The 15,444-nt window shown below is 31.3% G+C and overlaps 1 protein-coding gene and 1 non-coding gene across 2 annotated transcripts; both read left to right on the top strand.

The window, feature by feature from the left end:
• The first annotated feature begins 2,631 nt into the window (after positions 1–2,631).
• Positions 2,632–2,704, top strand: Trnak-cuu (transfer RNA lysine (anticodon CUU)). The gene has a single exon. It is a non-coding gene; the product is annotated as a tRNA-Lys (tRNA).
• Positions 2,705–5,529: 2,825 nt separating this feature from the next.
• Positions 5,530–11,475, top strand: LOC129988811 (uncharacterized). Its single transcript, XM_056097082.1, has 2 exons — positions 5,530–6,393; positions 10,992–11,475. Exons 1-2 carry the CDS (start codon positions 5,570–5,572, stop codon positions 11,398–11,400), a joined length of 1,233 nt encoding a protein of 410 aa, XP_055953057.1. The 5' UTR covers positions 5,530–5,569; the 3' UTR covers positions 11,401–11,475.
• Positions 11,476–15,444: the final 3,969 nt, after the last annotated feature.

The raw sequence follows: 15,444 nt of genomic DNA, 5'->3' as shown, positions 1-15,444 counted from the left end.
TTGAATGATGGAATAATTCAACATATTTTTTTAAAAAATAGCAATTAAAAAATTAGCTATTTCCTAGATTTTTTCTTTTAACACATTTATGAAAGTACAATTTCATTAATTTTGCTTAAATAAATATATTGATAGATTTTTCACCCACATTTAAAATTTAATAAAGTTATCAGAATATTCTAATCAGTATCAACAAAATTATATAACTGAGATTCCTATTTTAAAATATTTGATGTTTTGATAATTTTTTTGGACATGGTACTTTTCTTTTGTTATGAAAAATGATTTCCTTCAATAACAAGACTTAATGAATTATTCTGTTTTATTTTCTTGGCACAGGAAGCATTAAGAAAAAGCGCATGAAAGTAAAATGAAGAAATTTTCACATACAGAAATGGCGTCTCGTATAGCAGCGTATATCTTTAGTAAAGTGACTATGCTGAATTTATTGACACATGTTACAGTACCTTTAGTGACGAAATAAAGAAGCTATAACAAATAATTCAAAAAATAAAACAGAATGACCGAAAAAAGTTCACCTAGAAGAATATACATTCTACTGTCATAAAAACCTGGATGCAATTGTTTCATGCAATTGTTTTGTAAAATTGACAGAGCATTTGCTATTAAAAGTATGAATTTTCCGTGACTTGAAAATGGGTTCCTTCTAAATTGAAAAATGTATTTTCCAAAGTTATTATGCTGTTTTCCCAGTTAAGTAACATCAAAGTGAAATTTAAGAGACGAAGATAGTAAACAAAAACAGTAATAAAAAAATATAGAAAACGCATTCAGTGGGTAGGGGTTACTGAGGGAATCTTTTAGGACGAACCTTTTTTCAAATGATTAAAAGCTTTAAAGAAAGATATGAATTTTTTTCCTTTTTTAAAAATGATTTTATATGAATTTTGATTTTTATGAATTTTAATCTCAGATATATTTGCCAATTTTACAGAAATCTCCAGGAAACCTTTTCCTGTGTTTTTAGTATGGTAGAGCATACATTTTTTTAAGTGGACTTTTCGGCCGTTTTCCTTTATTTTTATTTAATTATGTTTTGTAACTTCTTTATTTCGCTTAGATCTACAATGTTATAAAATCTTATATTAATAAAAATTTATCAGATACCATTCATCAAAGACAATTTACATTATAAGATTAATACTACTATTAAGATTAACAAACGGATGGTTGATGAAGGCGGCTGGTAAATTTCAAATATTATTTATTTGTTTTTATCTTGAAAAAAATTAAAAATAATTTTCTTTTACTCTGAACCACTGATTGCGTGCATTGCTATTTTATTATTGTAAAATATATTGTTGATAATATTTATATAATATTCTTACATTGATATAAGAAATTGAAAGAGTTACAGATGATGGATATCGAGAATTCAGGAGATCGAAAGGAGAAAGAAATATTTTCTTAACAAAACTTTATCGACTACTCATTATGCTACTACTCACTATGATTAAACTACTATGCTCATATATTATATCGTGAACATTATATACTAAAAGATGTGCCCACCTTGATGGATGATGTGCATAATATCCCGCATTTGATCTGGCACGGAATAACAAATAAATATTGTGGCTGGAAATCTCATGCACGTTGGTAGAGTGCTGAAGAAATAAAAAAAATAGTTATAATTCGCAGCGCACTTTGGATATGAATATACGGAAACATAAAAAGTAAACAATAAAGGTTTGGAATGTTAAGAACCAAAATACTTTATGAGCACTCAAATAAATAAAAACGAACAAACAAACTAAGCATTAAAAACAGACCTAAACAAATAGGTCAGCAACAAAAAAAAAAAAAAAAAAAAAAAAAAAAATGTTTTACCATATACAAAATTTAAAAAAAAAAAATACTAAAAGAAATTAGTCGAAATAATTTACAACCGTCTCGCGATTAGTTTAATTTAATTATATTAATATCCCATTTGAAAGTAACACGAGGGCTATTTTGAGATGTGATTAGATGACCTTGTACTTGGATGATGTGGATCTTGTACTTGGTCAGATGACGAAGACGACATCTTAGTTGATATCCCTCTCTCTTTCCAACTTCCACACCACATAGGTGGGAGGACGTGTGGCTCACTGTTTCAAATTTAGTGTAGCAGGACAGATCTTTACGAAATCAGGTTTCGAATCTGGAACCCTCTGGCTCTGAGATCTTACCATTAGGCTACTGCGGCCTACAGCTATTCTATAAAGAAAGAATATAATGAATCAGAGAAATAAAAATTGCAGATCTCAGCTCATTGACCTTAGCTAAAATTTTATTTCTTATTTATAATATTTATGACAAGTGAGATTGAAGTTTTCTTTTTATTAAAACGGCGAGGAATCTAAGTCATTGAAATAAACCGAATTTATTTATATTCTTCTATTTATTTAAACTGAAGCCAGTCTATTTTTAGCAATATTAAATAGAAATATTCATTATTTTTATATGAATAAAATTATCATATAATCTTTGGGATAAGATAATTTAACAAAACGATAAGAATTTTGAAAAAAATAAATTAAAGAAGAAAAAACCGTGGGAACATGCAGATGGAAAAAAAACAAATGAAAGCTTGTAAATAGAAAATGATACTAATCAATGTTACCGCAAGCCCGGCTAGCTCAGTCGGTAGAGCACGAGACTCTTAATCTCGGGGTCGTGGGTTCGAGCCCCACGTTGGGCGACGTTTGTTTTGCGAGAATCAGGATTTTAAAAATGCTCTATAAGGCAAAAACAGATCTAGTGTTAATAAATGTGGAATCAAGTAATCGATACATATTGAAATTGAGGAGGTTTCATTTTTTTATTAGATTAAAGTGGTGCAAGTGCTTTACTTATTTTAATAATTTCGCAGCATATTGTTGCACAATAATGATTTAAATCTCTTTAATCTCATTAAAATTTTAAAAAATGCTCCTCGATGGTATTATTTCCAATGATATTATTTTTAAATTTTATTTTCGTAAACCTTTAAAAATATTTTTGAATGTATTTAACAAGTATAGTTCCTATTGTTTTAGTTAATGTGTTTATATCCATGACATCTATATTTTGAAAAATAATATAAAATGGTACAATAATCTGCTTTGTCGAGTGCTATGATTTTTTATTTTTTTTTCATTTCGAAGTTTACTGAAAGTGTGTCATCTACGCAGGCAGGGCCGGATTATCAAATAGACATAATAGGCAACTGCCTAGGGACCTTTCAATATTAGAGGGCCTCCGGGAAATTTAAGAATGTATCAGACATAATTTTGATACATTCTTTTGCAATAGTTTCTTTTCAATTTCATCCTTGCATTTAATTTACAAGGGCCATGCACACAAAAAACAAATAAAATTCGAACCAGGTATCGATTAAATGCGAAAACATCATTCTAACATCCCTAATTAATTATCTTAGTTTTATATTATATTGTTTAAAAACTTCAAACATATTTTACTTTATATTTTGAAAAAAAAATGATTTTCCAATTAAACAACATTTAGATTGTGTTTATGAATTTTTTCTTGCATTTTCGTATAAAAAACTTTTTTTTGGATAATATTGAAACCAACTGTTTTGAAAGGCTCCATAATTGAAGGTTTTGCCAATTTATCAGAATTTATTATATAAGATTGCCTATACAAATAATCAAGATCAGTAAAAAATATCTGCTGTAGGAAGTTAGAGATTGGAAAAAGGGGCCCCGAGGCTTGCTTTTCCAAAGTTATCAATCTGGGCCATGCAATATTAGAGAATCTCCGCGAATTTCAATAATGTGTCAAACTTAATTTTGATATTCTTTTGCAATATTTTCCCCTAATTTCATGCTTGCATTTAATTTACAAGGGCCATGCACACAAAAAACAAATAAAGTTCAAACCAGGTATCGATTGAATGCGGAAACATCATCCTAATATTCCTAATTAATTATCTTTTACAAGTTCCGTACTATGTTGTTTTAAAACTTGAAAGATATTTTACTTTATATTTTGAAGGAAAAAAAAAAAATGATCCTCCAATTAAATAGCATTTAAATTGTTTTCATAAGTATTTTTTTTCTTAAATTCTTGTTTATTTATTTTTGAGAAATACTGAAACGAAACAACTGTTCTGAAAGACTCCATAATTAAATGTTTCGTCAAATTATCAGAATTTACTATATAAGATTGCCTATACAAATAATCAAGATCAGTAGAAAATATCTGCTGTAGGAAGTTAGAGATTGGAAAAAGGGACCCCGAGACTTGCATTATCCTAGCTATTTATCTGGCCCTGCATTCTAGTTAAAATGCGGCAAATCTGAAATTTAAAATTTCTCCCTACCTAACTGCGGAGTTGAGCGAACTGTAACCGTAAGATGCGCAGAAAGACCTCCTGCGTCATCGACTGAAGAGTCTATCTTTGAAGGACTTCACCCTATCTTTAAGAAGACTAGAGAAGAATAGCATCCTGAAAGAGGGAAGAAACTAGCGAGCCTGTTTTTGCATGCGCCTCTTTCACGTTAAAGTGTTTTACTTTCATGTACTTTTACAATGAACGAAAAGTGCAAAAAGAATTTTTTACAATTTGGAGAAATATTTAATGCCGCTGCAATCGATATTATTTTATTTGTGTGCCATCTTGTGATTCCGTGGGATTTTTACGCTTTATATGTATTTTTCAGAAGACTTATTCTATTTAAAACTGGAGAAGAAAACTGATATGATATTGTATTTACTTTTTAAAGTAAATTATTCGACTGCAGGTAGTATATCATTTTTGGCAAGAAAAGTCTATTTTTGAACCAATTTATTGAACTTGACTCATTTCATATTTGTAAAGATAAAATTTTAAAATTGATTTTCACTCGCCTTCGGATGCACTAAAATACCATAATTTTGAACATTTATGTTCCCTGATGAAAATTTAATATTTTAATGTTTTTAGAAATGAATTATCAGTTAATAGATTAATTTTTAATTTCATAAAAGAGGTGCTATCTGGTAGTGAATATAAGGGAAAAAATTGAAAGCAATTCTGTAAAGAAATTAGGTTTCTATAAAACCTCTATAAAGTTCAATTTGTAAAGATAAAATTTTAAAAACCAATTTTCAATCGCCTTCTGATGTATAAAAATTATGAACATTTATGTTCCCGATGATAATACAATATCTCAATATTTGTAGAAATTAATTATTAGTTAATAGATTAATTTTTAATTTTATAGCAGAAGTGCTGTTTGGGAAAAATATAAAGGAAAATTGAAAGCAATTCTATAAAGAAATTGAGCTTCTATAAAACCTCTATAAAGAAATTAATTAATACTATAAAGAAATAAATAGAACTCAATAGAAAAAAATTCTTATTCTCAAATATTTTTTAAATAATTAGATGTGTTTTAAATATTATGAAATTTTAATTTATTTAAAAGTATTTCTATCAGCACTTATAATTTTACGATTTTGTTTTGTCCTCCAGATTTTAAAAGTTCCGTAGTAAAAGTATTTTTCCCAAAATTTCTATTCTTTATTTAAATTATTACTTTAATTGTGCACCCAAAATATATTAAAATTTTCATGCATCATGGAGTTAATGGATAAAATGAGTTTTCATTATGAATATTTAAATGATACTGAAAGTTTTGTAAAATATAGCTTTCTTGTTCACAAATCCATTACATATTTAGACTTAAGCCTTCAAGAATATTCCGTGTATCAGAAGAAAAGGATTAACAAAATAAGATTTGCAGATGGATCAATCGAAATTTCATATAACCACATTTGCACTAGAGAAGGACTCCAAAAAAGTCTGCAACCGTTTCAGACAAAATTAATTTATTGTTTGCATCTGGATTTATACTCAGGACGGCAGAAAATCGCGAGAGATTTTATAGAGGAGAGATATATGATAAATCGAGACAGATTTCATGATTATTATACCGTATACGAGGTCAAGCCACAGCTATATTTCTATGAAATGATGTTGAATAGATTCATTGAAAATGCCACAAGAAAAAGCAAAACGAAAATATCAATCGTTAGATTATATTTACGGCTATTGAGCCAAGACCGATTTAATCGATATTCTCCCTTTTCTAGCTTGAGGCGCCCATTTTTTGACATTTTGTATAAAGAATGTTCAGACTCCCAATTAATAGTGGACACTTTAAAAGTGTTTAATTTTGAAATGTGGACAATTTCTGAAAATGACCCGTGTCAGCTCGAGTTTTTTCTGCATCATGTGCACACTTTAAAGAAAGAAAAGGAGTTTCTGAGAACAGATATGATCCATTTTTGTCTCGCAGAATCACTTTACAAGAACGTTGAAATACTTTTCAAATATCAAGATGCTCCTAGAAAATCGCTGCAATCTTATCAGCAAACTGTATCTAGATTAAGAAACAAAGGGTAAGTGATAAGATTTTTCTTCGCTTCATTTCGAAGTATCGAAAATATATAAAGTTCTTATGTTGCTTCTATGCACTTTAAACGACTTGATTTAAGTTTTTAAAAATGGGATTTTGTAATTGATTTTTTTATTTAATCCCTGAAGTACTAGAATTTTGAAATTTAGTACACTTGTTTGTTTTCGACGATAATACAATTTCTGCTATTTATAAAGAGAAATATGCAGGTGTATTGACTTTCTACAAGGCAGATACTTGGATTTAGAACTGCGAAATTTAGTAAACATAATTTGGGGATGAAAATATACCCAACGGAGCTACATTAAAAAATTTTAATGAATTAAAAATTTAATTAATTGTGCATAGCACAACGAACGGAACAGTTGGATAGTTTTTAATATGTATTTAAATTTGAAGTTGGAAAGTATATTACGCAGGAGTGTTCCCCTGGGGGCACCTCGTAATGGAGGATGTGAAGCTTCTGGCATGGTGGTTGGTTCTCACCACCCTGGTGTGTACACAAAAAGGTGAAAGTCTGGTTTCTCCCATCGATGACGGGGCGTACTTCCCAAGGGAAGGGTTGTACCGTGGCCGGTGAGGGCCCTTAGGATTCAACCACAGTTCTCGCCAGTGTTGCTGTTGCGGTGGTCCGGTCATTCAGATATTTTCGTGTCCCTTCCGGTTGGTCGGAGTAGCCAGTTTTGGGTTATGCGGGGGGGGGGAGTATCATTAAGATCAAGTTATGAATCAAAGGCTTTAACGTATTTTTTAAACGCAGTAATATTTACGAATAAGATGTTTGGGAAAAGCGGCAATAATGTTAATATTGTTTAAAAATTGACTTCAAGTTAATGGATTGAGATAATTAAATTTTCATTTCAAACCATGCATAGAATGTTACTTGGAAACACATTCTCCCTCCCCCTCTCTCATTTTCGCTTCCCTGGATTAAGAAAGTTTCATGTTTATCCTTTTTTGTTTAATTAATGCGTGGTATTAACTTGTCGATTTAGGTAAGATAATTATAGGGATCTTTTAAAAGAATTGTTCAGATCGACACATTTTTATCACTTCAAGCAGAGCGTGAGAACCGCTGACTTGCAGAGATTCTGTAGCATTAATTAAACAAAACAGGTGGAATTGGATCAGGAAATAAGAAAACATTTTATAATGAAGTGAATGTGGGCTAAATTAAGCTAAAAAGTAGGAAATTCATTAGGATTTAACTTAGATTTAGAGATATCATTACATATATATCTTTGATATGATCTTTGTCACAGACAGACAAAAGGGCATGTTCCAAAAATGTGTTTTTCGAACTCTCTTGTGAGGTCTGAAACCTGGAGATCCGTCGAAATCTCGAATTTGAATTTTTTGATGGTTGCAAAATTTTCTCTATACTTCGTGCACGAGAAAGTAAAAAGACAAATGACGAAGATAAAAGTAGCTACAAAGCAAATTTCGGATAGGAAGTCAATAAAAAGTTCTGCCTCATGATTTATTAATATTTTAGAGAACATCCAGAAAGATGTTTTTTCAAAAGGCGTTAAGATTTACATAATTTGTGGAAAGTATGGCACAAATGAAATATGGTACCGGTATATATTTTGCGTGGAAGGCATAAGAAAATTTTAGTTTGTTTAACTGAAAGAATTATAAACGCTACTTTTGTACAGACAAAATAATTTTACTGGTGGCTACAAAAAAGTAATCTATCCTTGAAATAAATTTTCCTTGTTTAAGAATTCTGAAAACATTTAGTTTTATTTTTCCTTTATAAAAACAATTCTGCAGTAAAATAATGCGAGTTTAATTCGTGTTTATCACCGCTAATTTAATACTTGTGAGAAGGCGACGTTAAGAATTCCAAAAACATGATAGAATTACTCTGGTGCCAGGGTAATCGTACTACTGCTTCAAATATTTAAAAATTTCTATTTAAATAACGTTGGAAACGCTTTTAACTTTTATTAGAGCATTTTTCTAAAATGTGAGAAACTACAAAAATAAATAATTCCATTATTTAAACTTTTTTGCTTCAAACAATAACGGAAAAAAATTTTTTTTTTCTTTTTCTTCTATAAGCTGGAATGTTTCTCTAAACACACAATAAGAAAATTTTCATCAAAATTTTATTTAAATTAATAAATTTAATTCTAATTAAAGATTAATCAAAATATTAACATTTTTCATTCATAATTTCGGAGTATATTATCGGCACAGGTGAATTTTGTTATCTTATCTTTAAATTTATATGTGTTGTGGTGAAAGCTTATAAGCCAGCTAACAGCTACGACACACGGGCAATTGCTTTTGTCTTGTGGTCTTGTTACTCGGCTGAGAACCATAAGGTCCCAGGTTTTATCCTCGCTCCTAACAATCCGCTACAGTGTAAACAAATATTTTCTTTTTTCATGATACTGACCAACGAAGAAGTTTCTTTACAATTGAGGTAACTCGACAGATTTGTCCTTTAGTGGGCATGCGATACGTATATTTTCGTGAACATACAAACGTCATCGTGGCTTCCCCACAACTTTTTGGCCATAGGTCGCACTTTTCATTTTATTTTAGCATGGTTATATTATCTATTGTATGTGCAATATAAAATTTTACATGAAGGTTTTAAAACATACGCATCAGTTTTTTTATCCGGTGGGTTAATAGTAATTATAGCTATATTAACTATTTTTGCAAAGATCTTATAATTTTTAAGCAACGTTCACACGAGGCCAACTATTATGCGCACACTTATCATAGGAAGATCACATGACCGAAATGGGACAATGGCAAATAGTTGTCTCAATAAGACAACCATTTGCCAGTCCTATTGGGAAAGTTGGATTTTTTGCCAGTCTTATTATTCGCCAGTCCTAAAGAAAAAGAAAAGAGAGAGAGAGAGAACACTAGTAATTTGTTTAAAAGCAAAACTTTTGAAAATGCAATAACAGCGATCAAATAAACCTATCAATATTATGCGAATAAGATTATAAATAGGAATTAAAAAAAACATTGATAAATAATTTATTAAATTAAATTTTTTATATGGAGTTAACTTTTTTCAACTATAAAAGCGTAACATGGTTGCGCTTTCGAATGGTTTTAATTAGAATTCGTCGACAATTCGATTTTTTTTCTTTTCATTTCCATGAGCATGTTAAATTCTAATTTATTTTGGTGATTTCGAAAAGGAGGGGGGGGGGGGGAATTACATTTACTATTTTTACTCTGGGACTTTTTAAAAATTATTTAAATATATGCATACCCTGTCCATCACATCTGTCCAATTTTTCCTGGCATCAGACAGGCAGTCACAATGTAGTGTGCACATCTGCTGTTACCGGTAGTTATCCGAGACCTCGAAGGTCATTTAAGCACTGTCATCCTTCACTGTCACATTTTAAACTCCCCCCCCCCCAAATGAATTCTCAGGCTTCTCTATCCCAGCTACCCTCCCCTTTACTTCCATTGCTTCGTTCGCATACATGCCTGTTATCTTTCTACGACAGGAATGTCAAGGTCACCCAAACTTAACCTCACTAGACTACTTTGACTGAATTTCCTTTCCTTTCATTCTGCATGCTTGGAAAGTAAGAGTAGTAAAGTAGTGGTCGATAGATGGCGGGAGGAGTATGAATGCCTAATGGCGTAATTCGAGTACATGACCCCCGATGAATAATCCTTCAGCGCACGCCGCCATTTTTTAAACGTCCACATAATAATAAATGTGTGAACATAACACGTGTAGGGTTATTTCGACCCGAAATGGACCTACACTTACTCCTTATATTATTGATTGCTTATATAAAACTAATAATAACGGTCAGCCGGCGTCATGGCCTAGGGATAAAACATCTTCCCTGTGATCTGGGCCTCCCGGGTTCTAGTCTTGGCTGCTCCTAACTCTGTGTTCTATCGGTGAGGTGTGTGAAAGAGCCCCCCTGTAAAAGTTTAGTTTTAGTTTAGTTATATTAACGTCCCGTTGTAAAGCAACACTAGGGCTATTTTGGGACGGACCTCGTCATTTTGAACTGCGGTTAGATGACGAGGACGACACCTGAGCTGGCACCCCCTCTCCACACCACACCACACCAGCGGGAGGACGTTTGGCATGACAGATTTAACGTGCAACAGACCCCCTTACAGGAAGGCTCTTCGGTGGAATCGGGTCTCGAACCTGAAACCCTATGGCTCACAAGCCGAGACCTTCCCACCAGGCCACCGCGCCCCCCCCCTGTAAAAAGGGGTTGTGCGAGCGAGTGTGTGAGTGTCATCTTCACGTGAGCTAAAGTCAGACTTCTGTCTGACTCAATTATATTAAAATGTGATTCTCTCAATCTTCAGTTGAGACGGATATCGCTATTCCGAATTTGCTGGAGACAGCATACTTAAAGTCCACATGGCCGACGATTATTTGGTGGACTCGGCTCTCGAGCCTGCTACTTTCTCGAGCTTTATTGTCACTAATAAAGGGCCATTAAATAAAAATTATTTAATTTTTTTTTGCCATTAAATAAAAATTTTGAAACTTCAAACAGTTTTGAAACTTCCTTGCGTACAGTTCAATAAATCAATCTTTCCCCCCCCCCACTTTTTCAGACTTGGATTGCCTGAGGGTGCATCGACCATTTCCGTGGAAGATGGAATAGCAACAAAAGACAGGCATTTCCTGATACTGCAAATATTCGACATTTTCTTCACAGGTCGTTCAGATGGACTGAAAGCATTGCAGATGATTTGGAGGTCGATACCAGATCCTGCCATCCACTTGACTGAGTTGGCATCTCTATTCCCGGCGCTTCGAAACACAGAATGCATAGATGAAATTCATCGTTTCGTTAAACATATAACAGGAGAAGAATCTCTTGTTCATCAACCTAGAAAATTAAAGCATTTTTGTCGGATAACAATTCGGAAAGGACTCAGTGAAAATAGAAATTTATTTACTGGGATTGGAAAACTCGGGCTGCCTTCTTCATTACAATTATTTATCAGACTAGAAAATTAATTTTGCCTTCTGTATCTGTATTTATAAATATGTTTTAAAGTCTCTTGGAACAAATAAATTTTCTTTTATTCAGTTTCCACTTATCTGTTACTATTCGCTCCAACGACCAGCTGGTTCCTAGCAAAAATTGGTTATATTTAATTTCAGAAAAATTGTTTTAATATAACTTCATGTAAATGATCCCACTTAATTTATTGACATTAAAGCAGTGTTTTTTTAATTGTCAATAAAGTTTTGTTTATTGTGTACATTAATCTTTATAATGGATACCAATCCCATGACATTATAGCGCTTTGGAAAACGAAAATGTCCATTTCCTCTATCTCCTAAATTTTGCGATATTTTTTTTTTTATTCGTCTGGTAAACTGCATAGATATTAAAAAAGATATATATTTTCTTTTTTTTTTCTCTTTTTTTTAATAATAGAAGAATATCAGATCAAACGATTATATATTTAAATGAAACAATGAAAACGGTTTGAATTACAGGGCAATAATGTAATCTACTTTTGGAAATAAGACAAAATTTTTTTTTAATAAATTGCTAAAAATTTTTAAAAAATATCACTACTATTTAATTAGTATCATTAAGAAGATAATTTTTTAAAATTTTGAAATGGTATAAATTTTATTTTTGTGCAATAATATTTTCGGAAATTATCACGGAAAAAAAATCAACATTCACCCTAATTTTTAATTAACTAACATTTTAATTAGATTTTAGAAAAACATCCAAGATGTCCATTCCCAACTTACAAGGTATATGTGTACCAGATTTGATAGCTGTGGGTATAACGGTCAGGCCTATAGAACTCCAACCTGCGCACATACATATACGCATAATCATCTTAATTATTAGTAGAGACTACCTTTGATGACCAATTAGTTCGGTGGGAATATTGACCGTGTTTAATTTCAGTTATCAGCAAGTTATGATAACTGATTGATTATGATTCCTTTAGCAAAGCATTTATAAGCATTAAATTATTCCAATCATTATAATTATGTTATTTTAATAGATTTATGCATATTTTATTCGTTGTGTCTATAAACCATCCAAATGGTGTCATGCCCTGTGATATCATAGTGCCTTTAAAAACTTAACCATCCGGATTATTTGTATTTTAATTTTTGTGATATTATACATTCATTTTCTTATTTGTCTTACAAATGACACAAATATTAAGCAAGATTCTTCTTTCTCTGCTGTCCAGAATGGAATGAAATCACATGATAATATAATTTGACGAAACAGTGAAAACGGGTTGAATTTTATGAAACTAATTAAATTTAATATTAAAAAGAAGCAAATATAAATTTTTAAAAAAATTACCAAAATTCAGGAAAAATTTTTAGAAATTTTTTTTATTAAACAATAGACAGTTTTTAGAATTTTAAAATGCTTTTCAAAGCAATTTTAAAACATTTAATTTTTTTAAACAATTTTAAAACAAACAGAAATTCTCGCTTATTTTAAGATTATAATTAAAATTCTAATTAACATTTCAAAAAGGAGACTTTTTCGACATGCACATGTCAAAGTATACAAAGTAGCGCCAAATTTAGCGGTTATAGACTAAACGATCTTCCTGAATAGCGCCAATACGCACACACACGCATTCTCCTTTATTATTAGCATATTAGACACGCATTAAATATCATTCGATCATGATTTTCAAATCCATTTATATGAGAAATTTAAATTTGAAGCATGGTTATAAAGCTTACATTATGAAATTTAACAATGGATGATGCATTCAGTAATTGGTAATTTTCAGGTTTCTAATTTTTGTTTTTAATCTGTCATTATGAGTTTATAATTGTTATTGTAAACTCTATGATACTTTATGACGATACTTGATTTTCTCCTATCGTAATCTTTGACTCGTGGTCTTGATATATTAAAGAAAACGTATCTGGAACTGTGACATGACTGTAATCCAAAAATAAGACCGGATTTTATATTCATTGTTTTCTGCAGAAGATGCATTAGAGTTTATTTTCAGGAGCAATCTTTTCACTTTCTCGTATACGAAAGAGAAAGAATGTAACCATCAAAAATTTCGACTTCGAAATTTTTTCGAATCTTCCGCGTTTCAGACTTCGAACACGAAACGCGCGTTTTTGGAATTTTGTCTGTCTGTCTGCATAACGGATACCTCAAAAGTTTTGGAACAGAATGGGTGAAACGTGGTTTGTTATTTTTATGCCAATTTTATAGATTTCTAAACATTTTTTTAATAAAATATGTTTACAAGAAGTGTATGTGTCTGTCCTAGTGATAATGAACACACGATAACATCAAAATGCAAAAAGCTAGATGAATAAAATTTGGCACAGTCCATCAAAAAAGTATCCGAACACTGGATTTCTTTCCGAAACTAATGACCGAAAATTTTTCACTTTTTTTGTTGTGTGACTATTTTAAGCCAAATTTTTGAGCAGTAGCTCCTGAGGGCAAAGACTCCTGAGCACCCGAGGGCAGAAGTCTGACTTTTAGCTCAAAAGAAGATAGCACACACACACTCGCTTGCATAACGCCTGTTTACAGGGGCGCTCAGTCACGCACCTCACAGAGAGAACACAAGGAAGATGATAACCATGCCCGAACCAGGACTCGAACCCGGAACGCCTAGATCAAGGGGAAGATGCGCAAGCCCTAGGCCAGGACGCCGGCAATGACCGCAAAGTAAAACTGTAAATGACTGTGGCTGCAGAAATATGTTCTCTAAGTATATGAAATGTTTCCTCATGCAAGGGATTGTCTCCATATTTATATTTATTCAAATTTATTTATTTTTTTTTTTTTTGCAAATATCAACTTCGGTTATAATATATATCTGAATTCCCCAAATTAAAATAATTAAAATATATGTAACATTTGTAATTTTGAATAATAAATAATGATTGATGAGTATAGCAAATTGGAATTTTGAATTCCTAATGCTAAATAAGAACTCATATTTTTTTAAAAGTATATTACAAGATATAATGAATCTTTGGAAATAATTCTTATTATCCATTTAAATACTCAATAAAAAGCTAAAAGTTACGCATTTTTAAAAATATTTAAGTATATTTTACATTTTAAATACAATTTTATATTTACAAATTAAATTTATTTTAATAGAAACTGATAAAGATTTTAATGCCAATCGAAGGAACAAGACCTAAAACAATACTATTCCAAATTTTATAAATTTTTGACAAATAATTTTTACGATAAGCAGCCATGGCATTAGAACAACCTGATTTTCGCATTTTTTTAAGGATAACTTTGCTTTGGCAGGGGAAAAAAAAAGTCGTTGAGATGGAACAAAAAAACAAAACATGTTTTTCAGCGTTCAACATGCTGAACAATCTGAGTTTTCCTGGCTTTCACGATCTTACCCAAGGTTTCTAATTTTTATTCGAGAAAGGGGGAAAGGGATATTACTTATTAGGGAGTATGCGATAAAGTTCTGAAGAGACCACACCTCGGTAATTTTCTTCTTCTTAATATGAATTGCATAAGAATCACAGTTTATGTCCAGGAAGGAATCATCCACTCAGCGTTGTGATGTTTTGAATTCGTCAAGAACAAAATTGCATAAATATGTGCTTATGTTTTATGGAAAAAAAAAAAAACACTATTTTTAATGGAAATAGTAGGAATTCTGAATCTTCTTTCAGAGAGATAATCTTCCTACTATTTTGGTTAAGATTTTGAAAGGGTTCTTTCTGCTTTTGAAATTCCGACTCTTCCTGAGGACATTTAAAGTACTGATTTTGGTTACTGCTTTGGTTTTAAATTTCGCTATGAGGTAAATGAAAAGAATAGACGAGTTTTAGGAACCGTTATTTAATTATTTTCTGAGTTTCACATTTCACAAGACAAAACAAACACAAACACGAAAAATACATGACACTCAGAATACAATCTCAATACAATACCTTGATGTTGATAAGGTAACGCCATCTGTTGTATCAAAAGAGAAGGTAGTAGAGTTACCTAACTGCTACGAAGTATCATTTAACAAAGCAGGTAAAGTTTAAGAACTAATT

Source organism: Argiope bruennichi, chromosome 10 (assembly GCF_947563725.1).
Source record: "Argiope bruennichi chromosome 10, qqArgBrue1.1, whole genome shotgun sequence".
Taxonomy (NCBI): Eukaryota; Metazoa; Arthropoda; class Arachnida; order Araneae; family Araneidae; genus Argiope; species Argiope bruennichi.
This window is presented reverse-complemented; position numbering and strand designations above follow the sequence as displayed.